This window comes from Aphis gossypii, chromosome 3 (assembly GCF_020184175.1).
Source record: "Aphis gossypii isolate Hap1 chromosome 3, ASM2018417v2, whole genome shotgun sequence".
Lineage (NCBI taxonomy): Eukaryota > Metazoa > Arthropoda > Insecta > Hemiptera > Aphididae > Aphis > Aphis gossypii.
This window is the reverse complement of record NC_065532.1, coordinates 40,612,472-40,638,832: the sequence shown is the minus strand read 5'-3', so window position 1 is coordinate 40,638,832 and position 26,361 is coordinate 40,612,472. Positions and strand designations below refer to the sequence as shown.

Below are 26,361 nucleotides of genomic sequence, written 5' to 3'. Positions count from 1 at the left end.
GGAGAAGCTGGAGGTTAACGTCCTTTACGTTTATTATTCTTGGCAGTTACAATAATTGTTAATTATACTACAAAGCTGTTTTGTAGATTAAGTTTTTACAAATTATTTTTCTCGTATTAAACCTTTTCTTATTGTTAATTATTCTAGTAATAATTAATTTAAAATTTTATATTATTACCATTTTGTAAAACATAATTTAATGATGTAACCTATTATAAGGATTTATGTACCCAAACCCAAAAGACGTATGTACTTGCAGTCTCATGTTATATGTACAACTTATTAACATACTGACTCTTTACTTTATTAGGTTTGTTATTATATCATGTTTTTATAATCAGTATCGATCTTAAAATATTTTACTTGTATAGTTGTACCTATACTTGTATCCACTAATAATTCAAATTTTTATTACGTTACAAAATTAAAATATTAGCAGTGTAAGTACCTATAGTTTTTACATACTATTAGATTAAAAAAGAAACCTATAAAATATATTGTAATTTTATCACGGCTCATTTAACATGACTGCTGCAGGCGATATGCTTCACTACATTATATCATATTTTATTTATATCTTTAATTATACGTAACCGTATCATTTTACGTGTATAAACACCCAAAAGCTTCTTCGACATAAAATGTAGGTGTATGCTTTTGATTTGTTTATACTTAACATTTAAAATTTAAACACTGCAATTTTGATTTATTTATACGAAATAATTTTAAAAATAAACCACGTTACTCGGTACTTATTACGACATTTAAATTTAGATTTTTGAGGAAAATAATAATTTAAATTCAGGTACATAGATTTGATATTATAGAAGTTGGTTATGAATTAACATTATTATAATATTATACTCTGAAATAGATAAATATAATGGATAGGATACAATTAAACTTGCATAAAACCGGTTTATATTGTTTATAAGATTCCACATCTATATTAATTTTATAGTATATTGTTATATTTAATATTTCATTTAAAAATCATAAATATTTACTACAACTTCAATTATTTCTATCACATTATTGATCTGCTCTAAGTAATTTATCTTAACGAAAGAGCTTGTCATATTTATTTTACTATCTTAGCTATTAAGTATCTGCAAAAATGCAACACCTTTAGCAAAATACCTTGACGCCTACGGACTCCTCCTTTTTTTAATATTACTGTATTATCATTGTAAAAAATTCAATTCTGTGTAGGATGATCTCGATTTGGTCCGGATGTCTCTTTTAACAACCAGTTGGTGTTCTGAAACCGAGTTGTTTGGTTCATCGAGTTTCGTTTTTATCGTGAAAGTTTGTAATAATTCTAAGTGCATTTATCTCAATAATAATTAAAAATGAAAATGAACGGTTAGTAAATTATTATATATTATATTTATTCCTGATATTTATGTTGTTGAATTAGTTCTACATTAAATTTTTATGAACTATCTATATTTAAATTTATTATAAGCAAGTATAGGTACTTTACATTTCTTTATTTTTTGACTGATGGATACTATTGAAAAGTTAGTTCTATCCAATATTATTCATTCAAATATTCAATTAAACTATAAATCTTTTCTCTTCGATAGTTTAAAATTATCGAAAAATTCGATGATTTGAACATTCAAAATACCACTAATTGTTGTTTGGATATACTAGACAATCAAAAAATTCAATAGTGCTATTAGGTTCTGCCTAAATTCGTCCTTACTCCTTATGATATAGTATGATAAGTGATAACTATAGACTTATAAGTACTGTCTTGGTTAAATTTCCCGTTAGAAGACATATTCGCACACAACATTTTTGAACTTTCTTTATGCTATTATAAAAAAATATATATATATTATTGCACATTATTCTGATAGCAATAGCAATTGGTTACTTTTATATAGGTTATTTATCTTAATTTACTTACTTTGATACGTTACCGTATTATATTTTTAAAAAGAACATTGATTTCAAGATTTTTTTAAAATAAATATAGGTATTGCAACTGTTGATATTTTGACTACATTATATCACGCTCTCCATAATATACTATTAATTTACACATTGGTTAATACATTTTTGTTTTTAAGTTTCTATTTTAATTATTTTTTGAATTACATAATAAATTATAATATAAAATAATTTCAAAAATAACTAAAATTAATACAATTTTGTAAAAAATAAATAAATTATATGTCATATATAGTTCATAAGTAGTGTATTTATAACTATAATAACATTAAATTTTTTATCTTTTTATAAGTTATGACTGAAACATAAAATATATCTTAAGGTACTTATTTATTGCTTTAAAATTATTATTTATAGTAAAAAAATCACTCATTATAGGAAGACGTATGTATACTTATACTCCATAACCGCCTAGGTTGGATTCAAAATTTAATGAATTAAAATATGTGTGGTTCGATGAAAAAAATATGACGTAAAAATTATTCAATAAATATATAAATTATGTACAATGCATACTAATGATATGTGTATTGTATGAATTATAATTCATCATTATTTTTATATGAACCATCACTTTGTGCATGAGATAAAAACAAATCAAAATACCGTTAGAGAATTTTACAATTTTGTTTGATATTCAACATATCTCATCCGGAAAATTAATATCTGTTCTTAATTCTTAGTTCTTTTCAATTTTAGTGTAGGTACCTATTAGACATTGCAGGTAGATACTTTTATATTAAAACGGGTCACTAACGGTGATTGTCTTTACTTGAACAATATCTATTAGGTATATTATTTTAATTGGCGTGTAGATTAATTATTTATTCAGGTATAATATATCCTATACTAGGCAACCTTGATTGAAAATGAAGTTATGCATACTCATACAAACGTGGCTACGCGCGTACTTTATAATAATATTATTTCATAAAATAATTTGCATGTTTAGAATTATACGTTTAACTCAAATTTATTTAAAAAAATAATTTTCTAAAAGTTTTACAAAAACTTTGGGATTGTTCCAAACGTAAAAATACCTAATACTTAAAAAAAAATCCGCAAATAACGTTAGCCTATATATTTTATATACTTATATATTGTTATCGTGGCTTAACACACGCCGCCTACACGCTGAGCATAGCTTATTGATCCAAAAAGGTGTTTAGTTCTATTTCTATTTTAAAAACAAATCCTCTAGGTTCTATTGGCCTCGATATAAATTAGCCAGTTTTCTGCGTGCAGCTCTTCGAATTTGTCATGAACGTGGGTATTATTCATAATCTGATGGTTATAATATTGCGGTTGATGTAGTGCGTAAAAACCCACACCTTAAGCGTGCGTTTTATTCATGTCGTAAACATACGGTTTTTGTTTTTACCACGAACTCGCTTCAACCCAGCTTCAGCTGCACCATGATTGTGATTTAAAATGGCATTAACGATTTATAACACGCAAATATCATATTAGATTTATACATACATTACACAGGTATACCTATATTTATTCAAATTATAGTATAAAATCATAATAGACGAAGGAAATGGCCAGTCGAACTGTTGTTATACATAAAAACGACAAATCATCTTATATAGGTAAATAATTTTACAATAATATTCAGAGTTATTTTAATTACTGCGTAAAAAAAAATTGTTCAATATTATATAAAGAAAATATGAAAATTTTCAAAGCATATTTTTATATAATATTACACAATATAATAGGAAAAAAATTACATTCAACAAGTAGTAAATAGTAACAATATTTAATTATTTATGATATTTCGTAATCCTATATTTATTTATGTTCTTTATTTGTACTTTGCGTAAGAACATACACTTTATGAGCTATTTTTTTTTCATTTTTTTTTTTTGGCTCGATCATAACGAATACAACTATTAACTAATAATCATAAAACTAGTGACCTAAACTCACAAATAGGATTAATTAAAAGAAGATTTATATTTATTATAATCATTTTATACGTTTATATTTAGATTTTATACTAATAATTAAATAAGTTATTTTTTTTTTTGTTACTATTAATACGCAATTTAAGTTTTTAAACTATTATCTTAATATATTCATTATTTATTTATTTTTTTAAAATTCTGATTAAATTTAGTATAGTTAATTGTTTAGTTACCTAGTTACATAAACAAACAAATTAATCACAGCTAAATACGATTACTGGGAATGCGCTGTGTGATAACTCGTGACCAAATTATTTAATTAATTATGAACTTTATATCCTTATACGTACATGCCTATCATTGAAAACGTATTATTGAAATGCTCGGACTGGAATTCTAATATCACTTTTGCATTGCTATGTATACTTATTTATAAAAAGCATAGTCAAAGTTCATACTTATAAATAATATTTTGACAATAATTATCTTAGGTATATTTTAAATGGAGTGTTTTATAATATTTTTTTGTATTTAATGATATCTTATATTTTTGGGTAAAAGGATCACTATGTAATTCAAGTTAATTTTTTTTTTTTTGATGCAACATTTTGTAAATGAAAATTTGAATGATTATTTTTTAATGATTAAAATGTCTTAAATTATATTTAGACTGAATATCTCTATAATTCTATAATTCAATAATTACGAAAATGTTGTGGTTTTGTTACGTATACCTCAAAATTATGATTTCCGAGGTTTTACAATTTTTATTTTTATATTAAATAGTATTTTAAATTTTACTTTTAACATTTGTTCACTTGACTCGCGTACGAAATTGTTGTTGAAATTACGTTTAAAATTGGTTTTATTATATGAACCAAATCAACTTTATTTATACGTTCTACAACGTAGTCGTGTCGCTTAATTACAGTCTAATTTAACGCACCTTGTACGCACCCATATATTTTGTACTATTCATTAATATATTATGTGCGTTTGACATGCAAATGATGAATGATCGTGACAAAATACAATTTTTTTATTTGCGATTTCCTCGTATAAAAATGTGCATTACCGCACATTATAGATCCGCCTATAATATCGCATAACTATGCTAAACTTGGTCATTTTCATCCGGTAATTTATTTTAGCGGATGTAGAGTACTCGCAGATTGCCACAGCATGTACACATATAAAAACCGAATGTAAAATGTGCGGAGGATAAAACACGTTTCTATATATAGGTAGTAGCTCTTATAATATTATACATATACATGTCATACATTATATATTACATTGGGTGCGCTATATAGACACTAATTTTCACAAGTTTAGTTTTTATATTATGATACATACTATTCGTTATAAGTTCAAACATGATCGTTTGTGATTTATTATACATAATATTAAATGAAATATTTTTAATTTCGTTTAGACGCACTGCTCGCGGATCTGCAAAGCACAATACAGCAGACCAACAAATTAAACGGTGCTGTCAACGGAGGATATGGAAGTATTAATGGCGGCGTTCGGTCTCGATTGCCTTCTGCTGGTTCACCGATAGCACATAGTCCAGTTCAACCACCCGAGTATGCTACGGTCCGATCTCACAAGATTGAAAGGTCAACTTCAAACCCTGCGGTCCGACAAGAACTATCGGTACCGATATTTTCCATAAAATTTCTACCAACATATTTTTAAATTATTTAAATGAAAATTCTATTATTTTGTCTTGAGTTAAAATTGAGTTTTGTGTACATTTTGTGGTGTCCACCGTAGTCCAATAACATTTTTAGTACCTATAAATATTTTCAATTTTATTTTGAAATGATTATATACTATACAGGATAATTCACCAAGTATTTAACCCCAATTTTTACTTTATTAATGAAATTATTCAAATTCTGATTTAAGGAATTTTTAAATAACTTTGATGACTATATTTTTTAATACTTCAACCGTATTTTTATATCATCTAAAAAGGGGCACAAGGCGATACAGTCTCCTTTTTTCTTATGAAAAACAACATTTTTTTTTTTTTGTAAATTGCTAAATAGATGATTTTTATAAAATTGTAATACCTTATTTAAATCAAAGTACGAATGAGTAGTTTCTGAGTATTAATATGTTTTTACAAAGGATAAAAGTACTTAAGAATTATTTATAAAAATATAAATATATGTTGTATTTAATCTATATAATACTTATTATCTTTGGACAGTTTTTTACAAATCACGAAATGTTAATAGATCAATATTAATTTCTATAATTTTTAAATAACTATAGCTTCTATAATTTCTAAACCATTCATCATTGATACGTATATTATCCTTACTACACAAAGATAAATAATAAATTATAAAATAACTTATAACTCAATTTAAATATAAATCAATATTTTCAAAAAAGTCATGTATTTAATAATTATTAAAAAGTCGATTTTTTTCATTTAACAAAAAAAAGTTAGTATCATCATTAGACACTCCATGTGCGATATAAATAAAAAAATTATTTCATAAGATTGTTTTTCAGTAGCCAGTATAATAATACTTAAGTATACTTAAAAATTACAATAATTAGTTTGAACAAGTTGATTATTGAAAAAAAAAATAATTAAAATGGGGATGAGTTTGCTTAGTGTATCACCTTGTATATTTTTCCACTAAACATATAAAATACTTTTAATATTAAGATTATCATATATTTAGAAGTAATAATATAGTAACATTCCTGAGTTTTTAGTCATCGATAAGAAATATTTGAACATAAATATTATGTTTGAATAGGAAATTTACTAATTGTTGGTTTTCTTTTAATAGCCAACGCAACCTAGAAATGAATTTAAATCATCGAAAATGACATCTTCATTGAATAATAATCTTTCGGAACTTGACACATTACTTCAAGATCTTAGCAATTCTCGTTATGCAGATAAAAAATGTAAGTATAGTATTATAATTACATTTTAAAACAATATTAAACAAAATTATTATGTATTAAGCTATAATGTATTAAGCATACAGTGCATACTGTTGTATCTGTTGTTATTATGTATAATTTAAAATTTGGCATTAAACAAATACATATAATTATTTATATTGTTTATCTCTGAGTAAAAATAAGTAAATAATACTCAGATATACTCTTAATGTTGTCAGTGTCATTTTTGTAATTTAAAAAATATTCATATGTCAATATAAATGTACATACTAGAATTCATATGCACTAGATAAAAACATTACATTCCTCTATATTCTATAATATAAACTTAAAACCTATAACCTACATAACTTTTAGAGTCTATATTCCCTTGTGCTTGTACAGGTATGTTACCTGTTTTTGCTCAGTTTATAATTGCAGTATGATGAGAAGGTAATAGTATAGTATTATTAAATAATAATAGTAAATAATACTATACTAATAAGCAGTTAATCTATCAAAATTTAATGTGGATAAGTTAATTACTTGGTAGACATAGAAGTTTGAAAATGTAATAATAATAAAGTTAAATTTTGCATCTCATGTTTCTTATTATCATAAATTCCAATTACTATCACAAATTAATCAATAACAGTTAATGAGTATTAATCATATTATTAAGTTAATTTCAAAATTAAAATAACTCATAGCTATTGGTTAAGTAAATTTATCTATATTAATTTCATTAGTATTTATTTAGATAAAAGTTTAGAAGTGTTAATCCTAGTTTTAAATTCCTATACTTTAATTGATAATAAATTACTTAGAGGAATTGTTTAAAAAAAGTTTATCACCACGATAGGTTTGGAAACTTAATTATTTATTTATTTGTTGCTAATGAGTAATAAAATATTGTAATTTTTTTATGCAGGGGCACACAATATTTCAACAATAAACTAAGAGTGCTAAAGCTTCCTGTTTTGTCTTATAATCATAGATTACATAATGAATCATTATTTATGAAAAACTCCAGCCTACCCTCACCCCCCAACCGTTCAATTAACATATTTAATAATGGCTTTGTATAGTGTTATTAAATTATTATATTTATTGATAAATAATTATAACCATAAAACCATAAATAGTAGTTATGACTGTTATGAGGGTGCTGATTACAAAACTGTGGGTGGCTAAGCACATCCAACCCTCCCTATTATATTATTATTATTATGCATCATTTTAGATATTAATGAATTCTAATTTTTAAAGCTTAAATCTGTTTAAAGTTTAAATATATTAAGGATAAAATATCATATAAAACAAACCATTGTCAGAGAGTGTAGGCTTATCTTCTGAAAAAAAAAATTAATTTAATATTAGCTAAAATAAGTTAATTGTATTTTTGTAATTAAATAAAACTAAAGAACTTACTTCTTAAAGATTCTGTATTTTGAGTATACCTTGGTATTGTGTTGTATTGAAATATTCAATAGATATATTAAATTTAAATTCAATGATAAATCATTGTATATGAAAAATACATCTAAGTGGAGTTAATATGTCAGTTTCTATTTCTAAGATTATGGATACTACCATAAGTAATTTATTTTTAAATTATTAATATGGTTATGTTAGGTTTTGTCTTCTGTGGCCAAGTGGATTTGAACTAATGTTCTGGCTTACGCGGTCCCGGGTTCGATTTCCAGGGAGCCACAGGATGTTTTTGCGCGTGGTGGTATCAGGACTCTGGAGCAAGTTGGCCTACAATACCCTCCCCCCTCTTACCCCTTGGTTAACTTAATTTGTCTAGTTAATCATCTTCAAAATTTTGACTTGCAACTTTTTGGGGTCAGTCTCAGAAAAGTAGCATGTTGCTTAAAAGATAAAAAAAGAGGATGTAAACTATTGATTTAATATGGTTATGTTAGATTAGGTTAGGTTGGTTGAACTAATTTTTAACTAAGTCATTACATATATTAATATAATCATATTCTATTATTGTTATAAATTTATATATCAATATACATTATTTAATGATTTTAACTAATTTTTGTGTAAAATAAGTTATTTTAACTATGTTTAATTAATATTTAAATTCTAAATTAATGTAGTGACTAATGGAGATTCTTATTCTATTCCGAAAAAGACAGTAAATATTCCAACACGTCCATCAGTAGATTCTCTTCTAGATGAATTGGATTCATCACTTTCTTCAAAAAGGTAAACAAATTTACTCATTTATGTTTATTTTGAATTAGTTTATTGTAGTAGATGAATTTTGAATTAATTTAAACATAATAAAAACACTGTTTATTTTAAAACTAAAGTTTACTTTTAATTTTAAGCATTACAATTTTAAAATTCATGTTTAATATTCTAATTAAAATTATCTGATATATAAAACAGTAAATAACTACAATAAATGACAATAATAATTGCTTTTATTTTGAAATTTTTTTTATCTATATGTATTATGTATTTAGATATTCTTTAATGATTGAGTTTGTCTATTACAAATATTATTTTTAGTATGAATTATGTTAAATATTCTAGTTAAATGAATATTATTTCTTTAGTAACAATGGACAATTGATTTCAAAAATGATGATGGAAGAAACCACTACCACAACTACTCGCACTGTCTGTCCAACTGCTTCTTCCGCTACTCGAGAACTAGATGATTTAATGGCTTCACTATCTGATTTCAAGGTAAGAATTTGTGTAAAAACTATATATTTATTTTATATTTTTATGGTTTAGACGTTGTGTATTATTTATGCACAAAGTGTTTGATTTATGTCAAACGCTTAGCTCAACAAACTATAACATTTATTATTGGTTTAATATTATTTTTACACTGGTGTGATTTTTGGCTATAAAATCATATTGTAAACATGTTCAAATATTTAAGATAATTAAAACTTTCAAATACTGGTAATGAATTATGTAATTTGGTATTCAAAGTATATGATGAAACTTCTTAAATTATAAAAAGTTTTTTTGAAATGTTAATTTTTATTGAGTATTATTTAATTTTTGTATCAAATTATCAAAATTAATTTTAAAATGTAATTTATATAGGTAGTAGGTATACCAGGGGTGGCCTAACCTAATCTAACATTCCCTGATATATACATATTAGATACAATAGGTAGGTACATAATATATAATACTATTACAAATGTGGATTCTATAAAGTTACTTTTAGAATTATTTGATGTATAGTTTGTTAACAACATAGTTAGGTTAATAAAATGGTACTTAAATAACTTAAAATTTTGAATACAACGAATAAGTAATAATAACAATATTAAATTCTGAATTGTAATGTATATTGGCTCACTAGCTTTTCCTCAAAACATAACTTCAGAATGATGAGAAGGTTCAGACTTTGAAGTAAATAAAATACAGTTTTTTGGGATTATTGTATAATTTTAATTATTATTTAATTTGAATATTTATTGCATTTAATACCAACTGTATTGTTGTTAGTATCTTGAAATTATGTTCAAAATGTTTTTATAGTAAGTGCATGAATTGATTTAGGTATCAAAATATGGTTTATGATATTTTCTTCAGCCTTGTTAAAATTAATTTGTTCCTCATTTATTTTCTCATTAACGTTTCATTTAGAATTTTTATTATTTATTATTTAGTAAAACAAACTGTTTTTGATTTTTAGTATTTAATGAATTGGTTTTACAATGATTGTGTGTGTTTTTTTAGATCCTTCATTATCTTTTAAATTATGAAAAATTATACATCAATACATCTATAATATATCTACTAACTACTTATATATAAATTTTAACTTTGAAATTATAAATACCTCAATGTCACGCTGTCATGTTTTTTTGTCGGTAATATTGGATTTTTAACTCGATTGATAGGTTCTACAGATAATTTTTCTTCCACCAATGATAGTAAAAAATTGAATTGTTCATAATTAATTCGGCAATATTGACAAAACTCACTTGATTGTTTATCAAATGTCGATTGATTAAAATTTCAAAATATCATTCAGATTTATGGTTTTTAAAGATAACATTTGTTGTTTTTCTTTTCTTCGACGTTAAATAAGAAAATGAACTAACTTTATCGTCATCATCATCCATCATTAGGATTAAAATATTATTGTTATTATTAAAAATTAATTTATTCATAGTTTTCTATTTGTGAATTTAAATTATACTTGCGCACTCGAACAGATTTGAAACTGAACTGACAATATGACTGTAATAACTAGCCAAAAACAATAAATTGTATTGTACCGACATGTCGTGGTCGCGTCACGTAGACCACTATAAAGTGGTCGCGGCGACTGATGTTCGTAATTGTTTGCGTCTTGCAAACCGTATCTTAAGGGTGGTTTGAAATAGAAAATTAGATCTAGTTGGTACTTTGCGTGGACATGAGGTCAAAACAAAATAAAATATTCAGAATATTTCAAAATAATCCAAAAATGTTGTGTTCACTATGAACCTAAGTATTTAGTTTAGATTTTTTTTTTAACGATATTTTAGTATTATTGGTTTGATTGGATACTTATTATAGCAGTGATGTTATTCTTTTAAAATTTAGATTAAACTTTCCACCGAAAATGCTTTTTGTTCATTTAGTAATAAATGTCATGTCATCTGTTGAAATGTTTTGTAACTGAAGTAATAGACAATAAATTTAATGTTGGATTTTATTATTTGGCATCTATGAGTTACTAAAATGACTTTGAATGATCAAAATTATCTTTTATAATTTTCCGTATAGGTCCCTTGCCAAAGTCCTTGTAAGCGTAATTACTTAACCTTGAATATATTTTTTTAAATTTAAACTTAAATAAAACTAAAAAAATACGTATCTATTTATAAAATGTAAATCTGTAAAATTAGGTCATATATTCTTGTAAACCATTACAGACTTAAAATCAGATTTGCGCAGTTTAACAAAAATAAAAAATAAATGGACGTACCCTAATTCACAGTATTTTAAGTTAAACTTCTACATTGTGAATGTTTATTTTAGTTACATTTATAATTACTTTTCTTTTGCATAAGAATGAGCAATGGCTAATTTAAATGTTTCCAAGCTCATAATTGCATGGTACAGGTTTACCTGAATTTGTACCTACATGATGGTTTGTCCTTAATGTTGAAAAATTACCAACCGATTTCGATGATTTTTACAAAATGATCCTTTCTGTTTCCGGTTTATCTATTTTCAAAACTTAAATTGATTTTAGAATGATGTATATTTTTATCTGTCTTTCATTACCTTTTAAAGCAATAAAAATGTTTCGATTTTTAACATTGAGGGTAGTTTCAGGTATAAAAATTGAATTAGATTGATACTTTATGGAGTTGAAAGTAAAAAATTCTGGTGGGGGGGAACTAAAAAATGTATGCAAAACTAGTTTTCAACAAAATCGGTTTAGTTTTTGTGTGTAATTCAAATAAGAACCACTGTTGTATTTCAAGTTTGAATGGAATTAGTTATTCAAACCAAAATAACGAGTTAACTTATTATGTTGTAATTCAATAATATTATTCGTAGGACTTGAAACTTACATATATTGTTATCTTTTATATACTGCACAATGTCACACCCTAAGTCAATATCCGACTTCCCTCATATTTTAAAACTATATAATAAAATTTTCCCAAATTTATTGTGTTAAATCATATAATTGTGATGATTTACTATAATCAATATTTTATGAACATAATAAATACAATAAATAACAATTCTTACTTGTTAAAATAATGTATCATATTTTCCTCATGAATTAATCATTTCTACAAAACCGCTTCATTTTTTTATATTTTTTGTTGTAAGATCAATTAAAATCTTTACAATTAACTTTAACTCTTACAGCTGGGAGTTATATTAGTTTTTAAAACCATCATTGTTTGGAAATTTTTATTAAAAGTAGATACTTAAAACGAAAAAACAATTACGGCTACGTCCCGTACCTATACATAAACTTATTTTAATTTTCGTTTTTATTACCTATTGTTAGATTTATAAGATATATTGTCGGTATTATAAATATGTTTAATGTAAATACTTTAACATGGTAGTTGTAATGCTCAGGAAACATTTTCTGATTTGGAAAAATACATATGTATTTACATGTACATACGTATGTTATTTCAAATATATAATTATTATAAAAAATAGTCTATTTTATATTCTTAAGTATATATTTTTAGTATTATGATGATTTTTAAAATTTACTCTGTAGGTAAAGCGATTCTTGACCATAACATTTTGAATGAAATTATGGACACTAAAAATAGAAAAAATTCACAAACTATAGTATTATAAAATTATAAAGGATATTTTTATTTTAAAAATAATCTATTTTATACCCAACAGTAATGAACACTTTTGTAAATTAAATAAATGGATTTTATAGACCATAACTATATCTATATATTCTTCTATAATTTATCCGCTAGCAAGGTAATTTATTCATTAGCCTTTTTCTTATTAATAATTTAATAATCATTCAATTATACATCTAAATCCATTTGTCTTAAATTGCTATTATTTATTGTCGAAGTATAAAATGATTAAATTCTAAAAACTGGTAATAATTTGTTACAATTTAAAGAACATTTTCACTGAAAACGTGGTTGAAATTTATTTTTTTATTTTTTACTTATAGGTACTTAAGCAATTACTATAATATTAAAATTAACCGTATTATATATTTTGAACAAATAATGTCTGTCTTAAGTATTTATATTATCTTTTATAGATAAAAACGCATTGTAAAATGAAGTATGATAACAATAAATACTTGTTGATTGACTTAATATAAAAAACGTGTAATTTAACTTTTTCTGTTAACAATTATTGAAATGAATACAAATTAATTTTATGTTATTATTATTTGTACTAAACATTTTTATATCTTTCATATTCATAATAGTTGTTTATAATTTGTTCAAATAAAATATTATTATTCACTAATGCAGGTTATTTAAAATTATGTATAATAATATAATATAAATATATTACAAGGTAATATAAGTAAAAACAAACGTAATATTATTATTTCAGTTATAGTATACTAGAATTGGTATGCAGTTTTATTTTAACGATGATACTTTAAATAATAGTTTTAAACGTAAAAAAAATACAATTCCATATAAAGGTGTAGCTAAGGTCACACAAAGACAGTTATTGATGAAGGCAATAAAATATTTATATAGGTAGTAACGATCAGACTAACTAAAATCAAAAATAAATCACAGAATGCCAAAATATAATGGTTTAAGTGATTTATTATTTTTTTGTGATTTAAACTTTGTATAATGTTTATATCTTTATAATAAAACATTGAATGGGCTATTACAGTATGTTACATTTGTTTTGTGTTTTTAAATTAAAAATCAATGATAAATTGTTACTTTAAAGAAACGATGCAGAAAGATGTATAAATTCTGCCTGAATTTCTCGATTATTACTTTTTAATCAATTATTTATTTAATGATCGATAGTGTTTTGTTATATATTATATGCTTGTGAAAATTTACTTAGAGCATCATAAGTTCTTGTTTTTAAATTCTAAATACAGTGGAATCTCGATAAGTCGAATTTTCTATAACTCGAATTTTTTTTCGCCCCCAACCGATTTGAGTTATTGAGGTTCTACTGTATCGTGTATAATTATAATCTCAAATCGGTTGGTGGCGAAAAAAAATTCGAGTTTTCGAGGTTCCACTGTATTGTGTATAATTATAGTATTAATTTCCGTGAATTAAAATAATAAATTTAAAAAATATATTGTGAATTTACCGTTTTTATAAATTGATCTAATGATTTATCTAAATTATTTTAATGATTTTGCAAAACAATTACCATTATTTATGAACACGTGGTCAATCACTCCGCATAATATAAAATAATACATTATGATAAATCATTGTACTTTCACGATGTGTCATATTCCCTGACTGCATAACAAGACAGACTTAAACAGCAAAACTAACAACCGTTACCATTGTTATGTATGAATATAAGCAGTATAATATACTGTTATATGTTATTGACTGGTTCCAATAATTTATGTTAAAATTATCGCGGTTATCTATTTATTATAAGAAGTAAAAATGTAGACAATTTCTAGATATGTATCGTGGCGCCCATATGAAAAAATTATTCTATTCAACGACCAAAAATCATTACATTCAGTAGAATAGTCAGATTTAGTTCATTTTTAACATTTTATTTAGCAGGTCTTCCAATTGTCGAGTTAACTTTACATAGCGCCGAGAAAATAAATTTAAAATTATACACAAACATTTGGAATTCGTAGATTTTTATTACAACTTAAATTGAATTATTAAAATGAAAGTCAAACGTAAACTGCATAGAGTCATCGTTTTTAAAATAAAAGATAAATTATTGAAACCTTACTATTCCACAAGGCATGGTCGTTTTTTCGTGAGGTAAGCATTTTTTGTAATATAATCATTTGGCTGCGACACACGTTTTTTTTTTGACAAAAAAAAAAAAAAAATAATAATAATAAGTAAATTCAATCCAATTTATTTTCGTTGTTCGTCGGAATTAGACACGATCTACACCGCAGTGCTGGTGATACGATTTGCGTGGATAAAAACGTGGAAGATATTGCAGCGATTTTATAAGTTACCACATAAAATATAGCGGGTAAACAGTTACATTGTATGTACGTTTTTACAGAAAAATCTGTGTAAGTTCTTACACGTAGAAAAAAATTAATGCATAACAATATAACATAATCTGTTACAAGTCTAGACTTTTCAGTCCACTTGTATGATATTTAACGCGAATTTTCAGTCAATTTTTCACGAATTCAGAACTCGTTGCAAATTGTTAAAAATTGGACTTAAGACGTTTTTTATACAACATGAAGACTATTTTAACCTCATCAGTTAATAAATTTAATTTGCCAGTGCCCAGTTCTGCTTCTAAATTTGTTCTAGTATCGACATTTTGATATTTTTGTGTATGTATGAAATGTATCTTTGGACTCAAGAAACAACACAATATAAGTTATTTTTCCGTATAAGAACTTACGTACGTGTGATTTTTACCCGATATATATAGGTACATGTTCTCGTGTAGGGACTTTACATTCGCCCTGAACTTAGGTAGACGAGTGTACGAACGATATAACTCCGCGTCGCCGACATAAATTATAATACAGATCATCACCGCCGCAGCGGGACGGTCGCCAACACGTATATGATCGTCGACGGTTGGTCACTGTCGCGCGCGGTCTTCCAAGCGATTTTATTTTCACTGCCGCACCGGTAGAAAGGGAACTTTAGTGCCTTGTGCAGACCAACTTTTTGCTGTTGTTTTACCCATTATTGGCAGTTTCCAGAAATAACTTTTTAACGAGACGGGAAATTTTCGTCCCTTCTCGCGCGGTTGTACCCGCGGGCGGGGTTTGGCAGCCGTGGGCAAAACAACTCACGTTTTATATACCGAAGCCACGGACCGCCGACGCTTCACAAATCCAAACAATTCTGTCAGTGACTTTATCGTTTGTAAAATAGTATAATAGTAATAATAGTAACAACAACAACAACAACAACATCAGCTACAGGCAGTAACGTCGACAATTGTAATTCAGTTTTTAAACGCATTGTATAATAGTTTTGATTAAAATTTCGAAAAAAAAATACGATCCAACGCGATATTTTAACATACAACTCCGTTCTAGTGTCGTTACACCGCACAACAGGTACATACAGGGCTTAATTAACTGGTTTATTTTAAATTGATTCATTCGGTTTCAAATGTATTTTAAGTTTTTGGTTTACATCATCGGTTATTATTGATGTGTTTAATAAGAGAATAATATTATTATAAAATTTAACTAATTGCACTTGTAATTTAATGTTCTGCGTGACTTCTTTTGGTTACACTAGCGACATTTTATAATCTCTGTTCAAATTCATCACATATAGATACTTGTTCCAGCCATATCCGTTGTTATTGACTTTGCCGATATTTTAGCTCATCCGTGGCGACGGTCGCGTACACAGTGTCTTCATCGCATCCCCAAACTTTAAGTATAGTCACGCGGAATAAGAAGAAGTGACTTATAGGAGGCCAAGTTCCACGCAACAGATGAATTATTTCATGAATAACTTTGTGTATATAAGGGGGTTCTTTTAAACGCAGCAGTATGTGATCGCGCGTTCTATCGAAAATATAAATTATAGTCACCGCGATCGTTTAAATAGATTTTCATTATTTTAAGCCGCAGCAGACATGATCATATTATTATTATTATTATTGTTATAAAAATAATATATTATAACTTATATACTAATCGCTCTGTACCGTGGTTGTGTTTTTTAACAGGTGTCCAGTCCGGTGCGAGCTAGCTACGCGACTGAATCGACAGACTCGGCTGCACCGCGTTTGGATTGCATGCTCGGCAGCCTAACGGCCGAGATGAACAGACAAGGGGTGAACACGACACAGAAGGGATGTTGCACGGCGTGCGACAAGGCTATCGTCGGGCAGGTGATCACGGCGCTGGGCAAGACTTGGCACCCGGAACACTTCACGTGCAACCACTGTTCCCAGGAGCTGGGCACGCGCAATTTTTTCGAGCGCGAAGGACGGCCGTACTGCGAACCGGACTACCACAACCTGTTCTCGCCCAGATGCGCTTACTGCAACGGACCCATACTCGACGTAAGCACAGCGTCTTTGAAAACGGCACCCAGCACCGTCCCGCTCATTTATTTGATGCGTGCGGGGGTGTGGATACTGCGATGGTCGTGACTTGAAATAAGGATTTTGTCCATAGTAACGGCCTTGAACGCCCTGTAGAAAGTTCGATAAACGAGAAAGTCCTTTTGACAGTGAAAATGGTTCAATGTTTATGTAGCCACGCCCGATCAGGTTATCGCCGCATTATGGGCGTAGGATATAATATTATTAATAAACACTGAACCCACGATCCACCCATGCACGCGTGTAGTCATACGTACAAAAATCGATTTCGGGTATTTTTTTTTTTTTTTTTAAGCGTTTTATTTAGATTGGCACGTTTTAAATGAAATCAAATTTTTCTATCGCAATTAATATAATAGCTTTTTCGCGGCACGATATCGAAAGTGTTAAAAGTTTTGCTAAAGTGTTTATTCGATCGTCTGGTATACATTATATTATTTGAAAATACAGTTTCGCGTAAGAGGGGGGGATTTCCAAATAAAATGTAATTTGGCATCGAAAACCGTCATCAGAGATGACTTAGCCTACTGTGGATTTTCATTTGGATTTTTTTCCCTGATCATTTTCAGAAATGCGTGACAGCCCTGGAGAAGACCTGGCACACCGAACACTTTTTCTGCGCTCAGTGCGGCAAACAGTTCGGCGAGGAAGGATTCCACGAACGCGAAGGCCGTCCGTACTGTCGAGACGATTACTTCGACATGTTCGCGCCCAAGTGCGGAGGGTGCAGCAAGCCCATAATGGAGAACTACGTGTCTGCCCTGTCCACCCAATGGCATTCCAGCTGTTTCGTCTGCCGGGTAAGCATCAACTGCGATCTTTATGATAATGTATTATGTCCATAAAATTAATCAAAATAATATTTGACGTTTTGCTTTTTCTCATCGTATTGGTAGATAATATAATATACTAAATAATATGTTTTTACGGATGTGCGGGCGTATATATTTTTAGTCGACGGTATTTTTTTTTTTAATTTTTTTTTTGTAGGTCGCTGCACAGTTCTGCGGTCTATAATATATACGGACGCGCGTATATTATTTTCACTCTATATGTGTATACTATACAGTCGCGCCTGGCATTGGACCAGTGTGAGCTCCAAAATTGATCGTGTCTATTATTATAATATAACTTATACGCGATCTATGTACAATGATGATCGAATTAAAACTATATCGTATAACTTATCGATCGTCATCGCGATATATAGTAACTACGATAAAATAAATAGTTATGTCATAACGTCGGCAACAATGCGGCCGACTCGTAACAACCTTTCGACCAACCACTCGTATCGCGATGATTCTTTAAATTTCATTAATCGTTAAATAATCCACAAACATACAATATTATAGCGCTTACGGTGTATAATATAATATAAAATATATTCTACCTATGGGAAAGGGTGAGTCAAATTTTTAAACAGGATTTTGAATTGTTGGCGATTATCACAAAGTTGCTACTGACATGCCCACCTACATTTGTCAACCGGAATTAGAGTAAAAATTTAGAAGCACCAGTAGAAGACATTTTCTCAAGAGCATCGCACGTTTTTGATCATCCGTGGGAGGAGTTAAGGGAATAGCTCGTTTGAATTAATGAAATCAAGTGCGAGAATAGAGTGAACCGCAAACAAAAATTCAATGGAATACCACTGTGTGTTTGTTATTTTTGGTAGACCCTAATTGTATGGATATTATAGTCTAACAACCTTAACACAAATATTATGTATAGGGTTAGATTGTTTATGACTTCTAAGCTCTAAAAAGATGCATACAACATATAAATGTGCCCAAAAAATATCGTGTCCTTGAAACAATCAAATATGGTATTATAAAATTGGATGATTTGCATTATTTATTCAAAAAACTAAATGCAGATGCTAGGTACCATATACATACATAATGATAATATTATATTTTTTTTAGTTTTCTTAAATGAACTTTGAAATCCAAAATCTAGAAAAATATCATTAAAAAAAAAAAAAAAAATGCATTAATCATAGCCAAAAGTGAAAAATTGTGCTATGCGAAATAAAATAAAACTGCTTCGACGTCATACCAATAGATTTTATAGTTTGGTACGACTATAAAAGAAACCTATAAAAGTCATAAACATCCTAACCCTAATAATGTATAATAATATACGAAATTATATATCAAATGCCGTCTTTTTGAGTGTTGCCACTAATAACTCGCTTTCAAAAAAAAAAAGAAAAAAAATATAATAATAATAATAACAACTCAAGACATGTATAACAAACATAATACGCTGTCGCCTGTCGTTCTATTCTATATAACACCCCGTCTCCGGCTACTGCAGCGGCAACGGTGGTTTAAAGTTTTAAACGCAGCCGTTTAACAATCGGCCGCCACATTTTGTGCATTATAGGATTGCAAGCTGCCGGTCACCGGCAAATCTTTTTACGCCATCGAAGGAAAACCAGCGTGTGCGAAATGCGTCGGTGTCGATGAGGAGGATTGAATATATCCATATTATGTACACTTTATATATACATATATAATATATAATATTTACACTATGTGATATTTGTTTCCACGACGATGTTACATATAATATTATGTTATAATTTATCAACGTAGAACGTTTCGTTACCATCATACGTCCGCTTAACATATAATAATAAGTCACATTTATATTCTATTGTAAAATCGAAAAAGAAAAAATATATATATACCTATATACAATTAATAATTTACTTTGTTGCTTGTCAAAATAAACAAAACATATATTATTATTATTATTACTATTATTAGTACCATATGGAAAATGTTCATTTGTTGTGGTAAAATATTTTAGCTTGCCACACGATCAGAATAATTTGTTAATGTCGTCGACGGTGTCCTCGAACATAATAATATTAAGACTACAACGGTATATTATTTCTCCCTACCACCACCGCCACCTCGCCAATCAAAAAAAAGAAAGAAAATTTAGCTACCGCTGCCAAATTTACGTAATTTACGTTTTGTCAAAATAATGGATGCGTGTGAACGCAAATCGAGATTTTCAAAAATAATATTTAATGTCAAGGCCGAAAAAACTTTCGTTCTTGCAAATTAAACACATTCAGTCTGTTATTCTTGGAAGATACTCCCTCTGCAGTAGTTGTTCAAAAATACAATGCTAAACACATTGCGGGCGATCCTCTTCTGTATAATATATATTATCTTCTTATACTTAAGTAATATATCTGAAGTGAGGCAGCTGTACTGAGTTGACAGACAGTAATGAATAATTATGAACGATATTTGTAAACTAAAACTTGATTATTAAAGTATAAGGATTGAAAAAAGTTTTAAAAACTGTACATCGATGTGTTTTCATCAAAAATTAGTCAAAGCTTCTCTATTCCTTTCGACTCGAATTCTCCACACAGCTCAATTGATATAACAAATACGTCATCAACTGTCAGGTTAGATACCAATGTGTATATATTATACTCGGTGATACAGCAATGATTATGTTTGGGGGAGGGGGCCAATAATTCATAATATTAGACGAGGTTTAATCAGGCATAAAAATCCCTGAAAAATTTATGTCGCGGGTAACACAACACATATTATTAGACTTTTGTATCAAAATCTTCGTAAAATAAGACATAATTGCAATAGGCACATACACAGAAAACTGATAGAATTTTTTTATTTTCTTGAAATATCGGATGGGGTCCTGCAAGTTGCGGCTCCTTCCCCCGCGGGCTACGTGCCTTCGCACCGTCTATATTTATTATACTTGGTACTTACCTATCTGGGGCCACCGTCGTGTCCGTATCCTACACACTGATTGTATATAAGTACATAAATCCCCGGAGCCGAATCGACGACCGACCGACATTATTCTCGTCGTGGTGCAACTATATACCTATCGCAGAGTCACTGCAACTGAATATAATATTTTATATTGACAATTTCAATAAACCGTTTAGGTACCTATTATACGACGCTATATCGCGATGACGATTTGCGCGATTTACCTATATCATCAACCCACCCGCCCGATGTATTTACCCGTTTTATATTATCATATCATATCTGACCTCTGCTTCGTCCTCGTGTGTTTTCAGGACTGTCGCATGCCGTTCGTCAGTGGTCAGTTCTTCGACCACGAGAGTCAGCCTTACTGCGAGACGCACTACCACGCGAAACGCGGGTCGCTTTGCGCCGGATGTCACAAGCCGATCGCCGGCCGTTGCATAACGGCCATGTTCAAGAAGTTCCACCCGGAGCATTTCGTGTGCGCCTTTTGCCTGAAACAGCTCAACAAGGGAACGTTCAAAGAGCAAAACGAGAAACCGTACTGCCATTCGTGTTTCGAGAAGCTGTTCGGATAGACCGTCGCGGGCGATGCGCGACACCGCCTACCGACGACAATATGACAATTAACGACGACGACGACAGATCGATATGATTATTGTTTATCGTATATTATAATGATAATAGTTTTTTTTTACATTATTTTACATAATATATACGATACGATCACGTCGCCGTCGGTTTTATAGAGCAATAAATAATAATACGTATATTTTGTACAACAGATAAATTTACCCGACCTCATCGTTAAAACTTTCGTTTACTATAATTTATCATGACGTAACCACCTCCTTATAATTTATCATATTATTATGTTTCGAACTCTTGTCATCCCTCATAAAATACCCCCATTACTTACGCCTTATATATAACATATTTGTTTTTCTTTATATACTAACACAATTTATACTTATATTATTATTATTATTTTATTATTTAAATAATTTTTAATCCTATAAAAAATTATTATTTTCCATATTATAGTATTGTACTGTTATAAATACCTTATATATTGTTGTATGTTTTGTATGTTTTTTTTTGCAATTAACCTGTTCACGTGCTATTGGCATTTTATTTTACCCCATTCCAATTTTTAAAACCACAACCTCTACTACATATAGTAATATTTTGCAACACCATTTCAGTATCATAACCTAGTGGCATTCCGCGCACTTAGATATGAATGTCTTTTAAGATTGTATTGGTAATAATTATTGATATTTTGTAAATTGTAAAATAACGATTTAAATAATATGTAATAATATATAATGTATTTTCTAAAAACATATTTTCGCTATTATTACTTTCTTGGAAAAAGAAATGTATATATATAAACTGTTTATAAATATGTACTTTCATTACTAGAATTTGAATTTGTGTTTTTTCTTTAGACATAATTTTTCCTCTATATAACAAAACATTAATGATTAGTTGTTAGCGGGTAGTGAAAAATATTTATTTATATTAATATTATGTTTTCTTTTGTTATTAATGTTATGTAATTGTAACTTATTCAAACGTGTCATTTTAATGATTAAGAATTTAAAAAAAATTATAATTGTAGATGAACACCAATTAATACTTTGTTTAAATGGACTGTGGATAATGTACAAAATCAAATTATCAATTTAAACACTGTTAACAAACAAAACAATTTTTTTTTTATTATACCAACTTACCTAGTACCTACATATTAAAAAAGTCACCGTAAAATTAATTTCGATTAACATTATTTCGTATATGTTATTTTTTGTTTTTTGTTGATTAATTTAAAATAAATTAAACATAATAAGGACAAAAAAGGTACCTCAATACCAAATAAAATCAACATTATTATCGACGTTAAAAATGTATTAAAATGTTATACGACTATATTATAAATTTCTTATTATCAAAAAATTTGTTCTGAATAGAGACTTAAAACCAAAATCAAATGAATCAATAATGAGGTCAAATAGTTTGATTATTGATAAAGTATTTATGGTAAAATAGTTAATAATTGTATTGATACTGTATTGATTATTAAATCAAATTACCAAAGACTATTTTATTACTATGAAATATTTTTATTATTTCTGTAATTGTGTATTTATACATACTATTATACTCGATTATATAAGTAGATAGTTCCACGGACTTGTTGTGAAAGCATTCCTGTGCGCGGCGTCATCGATTTAAACTGAATGAAATTACATAATAAATGTATAATATGCAAGGACCTAACAATAATTATAGATTTTTTAACAAACCAGCGAGAGATGATATTCCAAGAACAAAAAATTACGTCTTTCATTATAAACTAAATGTTTTATTTGCAAAAACAAACTAATTATACAGGAGATTTAATAAAATAATTTTTTTAGCTTTTATCACTGCATTAGCTTGTATGAAAAGATTAAAAACATATCTAAGAAATTCTATGAAGGAGGTAAATATTCTCTATTCACTAATGAAATATTCGTTGTATTTATTAATCGTTTAAATTTTGAATATTATTTTGATTTAAGTTCAAATTGAATGGACTTACAAAGCTTTACATTCATAACCATTTATAAGATTGGATGTTGAAAATAACTATTGATGAAATAGCTAAAAAAGGAAATCTACAGTTTGTTTTTTAAATAATAAATAAATAGATGATTCATTATTTAATTTATATTAGGTATTGAGGTACCTATTTAATATGTTTATTATATTATAATTATTATAAGGTTTTATGCACCTACTATATGAATATATATAATTAGGGCTTGGATTTTAAAGCATATGCTTCTCTTTTAGATTCTGAACGAAGTGATGAATGTATTAATTTTACTATGATGTGTTTTTTTTTCATGTTTGTGTACAACAAAATTTGATGAAATAATGCTTCAATTTCAAACTTTGGGGAAAGTTTCCGATGGCAAAGTGAATATCCTTGGTGCATTATAGAGGTCAAAATTTCCCAGTAGTTTTCAACTACATAGACAGCTGAATTTTTTGAATTTTTCTAAGTATTTGTTTTTGAAGTGTCAATAAAAAAAAATTCAGGTGCCCAAAAAACTTGAAATTTTAATACAAAGTTTCCTATAAGTTGTTCTTATTGTAGTTAAAAAAAATTAAAAATCGTTAGTCATAATTTTTTTTTTTTATAAGTGTTAAAGTTAAAATATTTACGAAATAATATGTCAAAATTGCGAAAAATTACAAGTAATTTTGCTGTTGAAAATTCATAAATATTTTTGTATTTATATAATTATATCTAAGGTTAAAAAATAGAATACTTAGTTTTCCATAAGTTTTTTTTCAAATAGCTATTTAGAGACAACTCGTTGCGTCATAGTATGAAAAATGTTATGAGCGTTTGAACATCGAATTTTAAATTTTTACGAAATCATAAAATGCCATGAAATGCTATAAAGTGTGCACACTACACACCATATAACTATACGCAAAATAATAATAATTTAAGGTGTTTATAAATTCTCATATAATTTATAAACTTAAAAAAATATATGTTTAAACTTTTAACTTAACAGCTGAGTTAACCAAAAATGTTATTAACTTTTAACTTTTTCTTATTTATGCATATTAACTTAACTGAGTTGAAAAAAAATCATTAACTTGCCCAGCCTTGTCATAAATATACTTATAGATAACAAAAACAATTTTTTTTATCACATTAATATCATTATTTTTATAACCGGGAAATATATTATATAATAATATTATAACGTCGTTAAATGAATAACAATATTAATGATTAATAAACTAAACAACAACAGTGGGCATGGCATCCTGTGGGTCTTCGCATCCTACAGCCAATCAGCGCGCTGAAGACTTACTATATACTACTTTTCTATTGGTTATTATTATTTTTGGATTTGTTTAACCTATCTTAACTACTCGAGTCTCATAGTATGTCAGTCGTAGTTAGAACGCAGTGATGTATACTTCAAACCCCACGGACCGTTCAAAGCATCGAGCCGTTGTCACATCTCATATACGTCGACAATAAAAATTAGTTCATCGTTGATTCTACATATACCTACTCATTCTGAGGTGAGTCTTAGGCGATTGCTTAACTATACGCTTTAAACAATTATTTTAATATATTTTAAATTATAGTATAATATACCTAATATAGGTACATATTATACATCGAAATTCAAATTCTACAGTAGAGACACAAAACTAATTTTGTGTAACTTATTGTTTTCGAAATAAATGAAGTTTAGATGGGTACCAACACATACTGTTGTCTGTTACTATAGGATCACGTAGATATAATATTTCGTTTTCACACCAAATAGTAGATAATATGTTTATTGTTTATGTGTTTTGCTTCTATAGTAGGTACCTATAAATTATTCAAAAAGTCGTAGATACTTGAAAATTTCACTGTTATTTAAATTGGCATTTTCTTTACATGATTTAGTTTTCAAAATATTTTACTTATTTTAAGACTATATAGGCATTTTAAATATTAGTTTTTGTTTAGTTTTTTATTTTTTATTTAAATATCAATAAAAAACTTTTAGCTGAGTCAAAATGTTTGAAAAAAATTTAATACAAGGTTTCTCATATCCTTATAGTGATTCAAAAATTATAAGAATATATAGGCACAATTTTTTTTTTTTTTTTTTATTAGCATTTGAAGTTTAGATATTAACAAAATGTCGTCGAAATCATGAATGTTTCCAAATTATTTTGTAGGTATAATTCATAAAATTTTTTGTATATGTAGCTAAGAGTTAAAAATTTATAATACAAGATTTTCCATAAGTTTGGCTTACAATGATTATGTATAAAAGAACTTAAATTTTAGTGTATTCTGGGCTCAGGGCGCTCAGGCCATTAAAATATTAACTGCCCTTTTCACCAACCACTGGAAATTATATCCTAGGCTGACAAATCATTTTCGTTCAGAATCGTTTTTCGTACACAATGATACTTCTCATTGGATTCAAATTGAATACATCAATTAGGTATATTTTATAGTGAAT

At 27.7% G+C, this 26,361-nt stretch overlaps 1 protein-coding gene and 1 long non-coding RNA gene across 6 annotated transcripts in view; one reads left to right on the top strand and one right to left on the bottom strand.

The window, feature by feature from the left end:
• The window catches only part of LOC114123447 (paxillin-like), a 32,441-nt gene extending 9,698 nt beyond the window's left edge, over nucleotides 1–22,743 (top strand). For 2 of the 5 annotated variants that reach the window (XM_050204533.1, XM_050204531.1), the window contains exons 2-8: nucleotides 5,311–5,534; nucleotides 6,695–6,815; nucleotides 8,906–9,014; nucleotides 9,371–9,503; nucleotides 17,160–17,498; nucleotides 18,110–18,340; nucleotides 21,628–22,743. In XM_050204533.1, coding sequence (XP_050060490.1) covers nucleotides 5,311–5,534; nucleotides 6,695–6,815; nucleotides 8,906–9,014; nucleotides 9,371–9,503; nucleotides 17,160–17,498; nucleotides 18,110–18,340; nucleotides 21,628–21,894 — 1,424 coding nt within the window. In that variant the 3' untranslated portion in view covers nucleotides 21,895–22,743. Of the gene's footprint in view, nucleotides 1–1,229; nucleotides 1,366–3,266; nucleotides 3,558–5,310; nucleotides 5,535–6,694; nucleotides 6,816–8,905; nucleotides 9,015–9,370; nucleotides 9,504–17,159; nucleotides 17,499–18,109; nucleotides 18,341–19,931; nucleotides 20,299–21,627 lie in introns of those variants that run through there. The other 3 variants (XM_050204534.1, XM_050204532.1, XM_050204536.1) reach the window with 3 other exon arrangements.
• LOC114123449 (uncharacterized) lies at nucleotides 5,423–10,929 on the bottom strand. The gene is made up of 3 exons (XR_003592356.2): nucleotides 10,624–10,929; nucleotides 8,120–8,146; nucleotides 5,423–5,558 (listed from the first exon to the last, which is right to left on the bottom strand). It is a non-coding gene; the product is annotated as an uncharacterized LOC114123449 (long non-coding RNA).
• Nucleotides 22,744–26,361: the final 3,618 nt, after the last annotated feature.